Source organism: Chrysochloris asiatica, unplaced genomic scaffold, assembly GCF_000296735.1.
Source record: "Chrysochloris asiatica unplaced genomic scaffold, ChrAsi1.0 scaffold00122, whole genome shotgun sequence".
Classification (NCBI taxonomy): domain Eukaryota; kingdom Metazoa; phylum Chordata; class Mammalia; order Afrosoricida; family Chrysochloridae; genus Chrysochloris; species Chrysochloris asiatica.
This window is the reverse complement of record NW_006408640.1, coordinates 5,965,098-5,972,255: the sequence shown is the minus strand read 5'-3', so window position 1 is coordinate 5,972,255 and position 7,158 is coordinate 5,965,098. Positions and strand designations below refer to the sequence as shown.

General features: G+C 42.4%; 1 protein-coding gene across 1 annotated transcript in view; it reads left to right on the top strand.

Annotated features, from left to right (window-relative positions):
- The window catches only part of LOC102835844 (ras-related protein Rab-12-like), a 57,298-nt gene that overhangs the window by 392 nt on the left and 49,748 nt on the right, over positions 1 to 7,158 (top strand). The window contains exon 2 of the mRNA XM_006868713.1: positions 5 to 193. Within this exon, the coding sequence (XP_006868775.1) occupies positions 5 to 193 (189 nt within the window). The remainder of the gene's footprint in view (positions 1 to 4; positions 194 to 7,158) is intronic.

Here is a 7,158-nt window from a genome sequence, read left to right as displayed (position 1 = left end):
GGGGGTGGGGGCGGCCTGGGCACTGGCTCCCCGGCATTGTCGGGCGGCCAGGCCCGCCGGAGGAAGCAACCACCCAGGCCTGCAGACTTCAAGCTGCAGGTCATCATCATCGGCTCCCGCGGCGTGGGCAAGACCAGCCTGATGGAGCGCTTCACCGACGACACGTTCTGCGAGGCCTGCAAGTCCACCGTGGGTAAGGGCGTCAGGTCACCAGACCCTTCCCGCCGCGCGGGCCCCTTATCCCCTTCCAGGACGCCTGCCCTTCCCCCGCCGCACGCCTGGGTCCTGAGCCCCGGCACCCCTCTGCCAGTGTTCTCTGCTGTGTCCGTGGGCGGACTTGCTTTGGGTAGATGGGCCTCTTGGTGAAATCGAAAGGGGAACGGGGGGCACACATCTCGGATCCCGTTCTTAAAGCCCGGCAGAGGTTTTCCTGTAGTCTTCACGCAGACTTGTCCTTGGGCCTTTTCGCCCCAAATCCTCCCCCATCACCCACACTCGCGGCCCTCCCCTTCTCCGGTAGGAGCGCCGCATTGTGCACCTCCGTCTCGGGCGGACGGTCCTAAGGTCAGAGTAAGGCATTGTCCCGTGCAATCTCTTCTCACGGAAACTCCAGACGCTTGACGTTATTCACCCGAGGAAGCCGACCGTGTGGTGACATTAGAGGGAGTCTGTCTGGCTGGCCACATTTTTATCAGTTAGCTTTGCCTAAGAAAAAACATTTCCACAAAACAGGGCTTATTTCCTAATTTTGAACCATGGTTATGATGCAGTGAAATCATAAAGTTTACGGTCTCTTGTGGAGCTTATTAGCACTAAAACTACATTAAAAAATTCTTGTTTTAGCTATTAATGCCGGCAGAGGGACCCATGACTTCAAATAACCCAGGACTAGCAAAAGTGGATATTCCATAAAGTAGGACTTGAGAAAACGCAATAGCTAGCCCTCCAGGTCAGGATAGCAGAGCCTCGAGATCCAAAGTTCAAAAAAAAAAAAGATTCAAAATTGAAACATCAAAGGAAATTGTTTTTACTGAAGTCAGATGAGTAGACCTTGACTTTGAGGTTTGTCAAAGTGTGGCTAACAGGTGTTCGTTATAAGGGAACACACAGATAGTAATAAGCATTTAGGGAATTCCATTGGGTAATCGCCAAGAAACATTGAATAGTTTCATTTTTAGTCATTTCGATTTAGTTATTAGATTTAAAACACAGAATTAAAAGTATCATTCTCAGTACTTTGGCAAGGTTTAAAGAGCCCCAACTAGTTTAATTGGAAGTTCTTATCTCATTGTTGTTTTTAGAAGGCATCCAGACATTTCACTTGCTTGTTATCGAGAACTCTTGCTTGGATCTAGAATGGTATTTTGTATTGTAAGCAAGGTAGTTCCAAGGGCATGTATGTGTGAAGTTTAAAGAATACAATACAATTTTGAGATGAATTAGTTTTATAGCAACACGGTGGTGGTGGTGATGATATGCCTGGAGTCAGTTCTGACTCACAGTGACCCTGCATAGGGTTTCCCAGGCTGTAAATCCTTATGAGAGCAGAAAGCCTCATCTTCCTTCCTCAGAGACTGATAGTTTTGAACTGCTGGCCTTGCAGTTAGCAGCTTGACTCAAAACCACTGTGCTACCAGAGCTCATTGTAGTAACACAGTACTGCATTTAAAATTTCTATATTGAAAATGTCTTGTTCGAAAATTGAACCCCCAGTTTTTGTATTGTTTTTTTGTTTGTATGTCTGTTTTTTTGTATTGTTTTATGAGAATTTATTTCTCTTAGTGCGTTGTTGTTAGGTGCTTTTGGTCAATTCTGACTCATAGTGACTGTATGTACTTTATTATGAGATCATTATGAAAATATCAAGGGACTCTGTACAGTTTATCTTTAAAATGTTAACTTTTGGAACTTCATACTAAAATTCAGTTGCATAATACCTGTATTTCAAATATATAGTGTTGAACCATAATGGCATACAGAGAGTTACTATACCATCAAACAGGTAATTTTAGTACCTGATTTAAGTAAAACAATTCAGAATTCTCAATTTTTATGGATCTAAATTTAAATAGGACTCCTGGTGTGGTGCTATAAGATCACTGGACTTCAAACCCACCAGCTCCTCCTCAGAAACTTTATACAGGGTCGCTGTGAGTCGGAACTAACTCAATGGCACTTCACAGCAAACTTTTGAATATATTTAAATTCAGAATAATGTGATGAAGACAAGGTAGTACAGCAATTAAGTGGATGAGTGTGAGCGCTTGGGTGGAAGAGGGTGAGATTTTGAGATGGACAATGGAGAAGAGAGATGACGAAAGGTTTCCAGAGTGTGACCTTCCTGGAGCAGCAGAGACCACAGCCTGAGAAAAGTTCATTAGGAGACATTCGGAATGGATTTGGAAGGACCGTGACTGCCTAGATCTGTCCTATGGGCAATTGGAACCATAAAGGCTCTGGATAAGGCATTGACATGAAGAAAGTAAAATTAGGTCAGCAGGATTGCATAGGATATTTGAGAATAAAGAAGGAACCACGCAGCTAGAAGAGACCCCCACACACACAGGTCCCTACTACCAATACCTCTGTACAGTTAGAGTTTTGACTTGCTCACTTTCGGCCTCCATATATAGCCTATGGGAGCACAGTGACCCTGTGCGATAAGCACAGGGTCTGCAATTTGAACCTGCCAGCCGCTCCTTGGGAGAAAGATGATTTTAAGTGCCATCAGAGTCCCAACTCATAGTGACTGCATAGGGTTTCCAAGGAGCAGCTAGTGGGTTTGAACCACTGACTTTGTGGTTACCAGTCCAGTACTTATCATACAAGGCCACACCAGGACTCTTGACACCCACTAAGGACTGACTTATGGCAGACATGCAGAGCTCTGGAAACTAGATGTCAGGATGCTCGCGGCAGTGGTAGAAATGTATATGGACTGTTTGGGGAGCATAGTGAATGTGCTTCCAATCTGGGCATAGGCATGAGAGCTGGTTAGAAGAGGACTCCTCCTCATTGGAATGCTGTGAAGGTAAATTCCTTCCTTGAGTTCCTTTAGAAAAATGCTATTTAAACACCCTATTGGGTGTGGTGTAGAATTGTGGTAACCTCACCTAAATGCCTACAGTTTGAGCAGCCAGCTCATAGGGTCCTTCTAAGGCCAGTTTTTCCAGTTTTGCCTCCATATAGTATAATTAGCTCACAGTCTCTTCCTTGGTGGTATTTCCCCTATCCTGTCTCAGCTTGCAGGGGTGTGCTGCTCCTGACCTCAAGGGTCTGGACGCCTCTCCGAGCATGTCCAGACCAATTTAAGTCTCTCGTGTTATCAGAAGCCACAAGAGGGTATCACGGGTAAGTGCCTGTTTAAAGTGAATTGGTCTCACTTGGGCCAGTCTCTAAAAGATCCAAATAGAAATCCTTAGGAGTTTGAGAAGATGAGGCTGTTGTTAAGTGCTGTCGAGTCAGTACCAACTCTTAGCAACCCTGTATAGGGTTTCCGAGGGTATGAACCATCGACCTTGTGGTTCAAGCCTATCTTGTTGTCCATTGCATTATCCTGTAGTGCCACACTAGGACTCTGATGAGCCTTTATGTTATGTAAAGTTATAAGTGAGTAAAATTGTTGAGGTTTTGTATTGTTACTCTAATCAGAAACTTTTTTTCCCCAAGATTCACAAGGGTATGAAAAGCTAAAAAGGCTGTTTTAATTGACCTATTTAAGAGAAATTGTCTAGTTGAAATATTTTCAAATCTGATTTTGTATTAATGGACTCGAGTTACTTAGTGTGACATAACTAGCTTCTTTGACAAGTTCTTTAAAAAGTGCAAGGGCAGGGAAATAGCATAGAGATTTCTAACTAGCTGATGTCTGTATCATAAGTGCTTAACCCACTTTTCTGGGTTTGCTATACACACACTTTGTGGTGTTCCTTTCTTAGTGGACACTCAGAAACCGTATCTGTCTGGCAGCTCTGCATATTTGGTCTCACTTTCTCCTGTATGACTCCCTCTAGAATCAGCATAAACATGGCCTTTTTAAAACATTCACCGGTGGCTTCAGAAAGTTGATGGAAAATGGAATTAAGAGATAATAGAATGTTTCCATGAGCTTTTGAAACCCCCAAGTATATTTCAGGAAAACAGCAAATATTGATGAGGATGTAGAGACTGGGAGCTGCTGGTGGGAATGCAAAATTGTACCGCCACTGTGGAAAACCATTTGATAGTTCCTCAAAATGTTAAACATAGAACTACCATGTTGTTGTTAAGTGCTGTTGACTCAGTTCCAACTCACAGCAACCCTGTGTAGGGTTTCTGAGGAGTAGCTGGAGGGTTTGAATCTCTGACCTTGTTGTTTGTAGTCCAGTGCTGATCCTACAGCACCACACCACTCCTAGGGGTTGAAGGCAACAATGCAGACAGGTGTATGTACACCAGTGTTCATTGCAGCGCTGTTCATAGTAACCAAAAGGTGAGAACAACAGAACTCTCCATTAACAGATGAGGGAAACTAAATGTGGTGTGTGCATACTACAATAGAATACTTCTTAGCTGTAAAGAGAAATAAAATTCTGATACATGTTACAATCCAAGTGAAACTTGAAAACATTATGCTGTGTGAAATAAGTTCATCACAAAAGGACAAATACTGTGTGAACTCACTTACTTGAAATAATCTAGAATAGGTTTATGTATACCCAACAAGATGTGGGTGGGAGGAAGAAAGGGGGAATCATTGTTTAGGAAGCAGTGAGTTTCTGTGTAAAACAACAGGACCCATGCCCTGAAGTCAATTCTACCTCCTAGCGACCCTGTAGGGTAGAGCAGAATTGGCTCCTTGCGGTTCTGAAGCTATAAATTTGTTAGAGGAAGTCTGCCTCATCTTTTTCCCATGAAGTGACTGGTGGGTTTGAACCCCTGGCCTTTTGGTTAGCAACTTGTGCTTAGCCCAGTGTGCCACCAGCATATCTTTTATATTTATGTTATTGTTAAGTGCTGTTGAGTTGGTTCTGAATCATAGCAACCCTGAATAGGGTTTCTGAGTTGGTGGATTTGAAATGCCGACCTTGTGGTTTATGTTGTTACTGCTGTTGAGTTGGTTCCGACTCATAGCAACTCTGTATAGGGGTTCCAAAGAGCAGCTGGTGGGTTTCAACTGCTGGCCTTGTGGTTTGCAATTCAGTGCTGATCCTACAGCGCCACACCAGGAGTCCTTGTAGTTTATGTTGCTGATGTTAAGTGCCCTCGAGTTGGTTCTGACCCATAGTGACCCTGTATAGGGTTTCCAAGGAAACTGCTGACCTTGAGAATTGCAGCCCGACTCACAAGCACTACGCTACCAGAGCTTCTCTTGTGGTTTATTGTTGTTGTTAAGTGCCGTCGAGTTGGTTCCGACCCATAGCAACCCTGTACAGGGTTTCCAAAGCTGTAAATCTTTACAGGAGCAGAAAGCCTCATCTTTCTCCTGTGGAGTGGCTGGTAGTTTTGAACTGCTAACCTTAAGGTTTGCAGCCCGATTCGTCTTGTGGTTTATAGTGATGGAAAATTTGGCAGTGATTATTTGTGATGATTCACATGTTTAATGCCATTTGTATCATTAAAGTCTACATGTAAAAACATTGAATTAGCAAGTGTATATATATGTTTTTTATAACAATAAAAAAGTATTTTCAGAAAACAATCCAATAAATATATATGTTGCCAACCTTCATTTTATTCTTATATAACTATTGGAAACTAGTCTACTGATTTGTAAAATCAAGTTAATTATAGCATTAACAACTATAAGAATATTGTTAATTTTTTAAAATGGTTTTACTATCTAGAACTCCCAACCCCACTTTGTTGTTGTTAAGTGCCGTGGAGTCGGTTCTGACTCACAACCACCTTATATAGGGTTTCCGAGAAGCAGCTGGTGAGCTTGAACTGCCGACCTTGCAGTTCAAACCAACCTTGCAGTCCAGTGCATTATTCTGCAGTGACATACCAGGAACCCCCCTTTGTTGTTGTTGTTGTTAAATGCTGTCGAGTCAGTTCTGACCCATAGCGACCCCTTTATAAGGTTTCTGAGGAGCTTATACTGCCAGTCTTGCAGTTCAAACCTACTTTGCAGTCCAGCATATTAGCAGCATTTTATTCTAACAACAACACTAGATTAAGAATGAGGAGCTGGGCTCTTGTTTTAGGTTCTGTCACTAACCCATTTGTGACTTTGGATAAGTAACTTAGTTGTCTGTGCAAAGGAGCCCTGGTAGCTCTGTAGGATAAGCACTGGACTGCTAACCACAGGTTGGCTTTTCAAACCCACGAAGCAGCTTCAAGGGAGAAAGAAGAGGTCTTCTGTTCCCCTAAAGATTTGCAGCCTTGCAAACCTCATATAGGGTTGCTAAAAGTCAAAATCAACTCTATGACAGTGAGTTTTTTTGGTTTGGTGCATATGAGATGTAATATTCTATTAGTTGTTAAGTGCCATTGAGCCAGTTCTGACTCATAATGAACCCTGTATATATAGTTGCTTCCAAGGAGCGACTGGTGAGTTTGAACTGCTGACCTTGTGGTTAGCAGTCCATGGCTTATTCTCTAGCACCACACCAGGAACCTATGTCCTATTAGTAACCACTTTTCTTGAATATTTATCAGGTGCCAGCAAGTACACTCTTTGTAATGCTCGAAACAGTCCTGAAAGTTTCATCTTACAGATAAGGAAACTAAGTCTCAGAGGCTAGACACCCTATCCACTGTTGTACAGCTGGGCCAGGGATGGAAGTGAGTCATTTCTAATCTTTTGGACTCTATTTTATCTTACTTTGAAATTTAAATATACCCAGGGACTTCAAAAAGGTTGTGGAAAAATGGGATTGAAATATGTTACAATTTTTTCACAAACTTTTTGAAGCTTCTTCATATTTTGTTGAAAATACAGACAGCTCATACACTGAGGATTATCTGACTTGGTCCTTGGGACAACCCTGTGAAGATACTGATGTGAGTACTTTTTGGTATCCATGAGATGAATTTAACTGTATCATGCTTGCCACTTGCCTTATGGATATTAAAATAATGCTCTATGAATTACATTTATTGCCTAAATACTCAAAGGACATTTTCTAAAAGCCACTATCACAAACATTTTTTTAAAAGACTTAGATAAACCCCCCA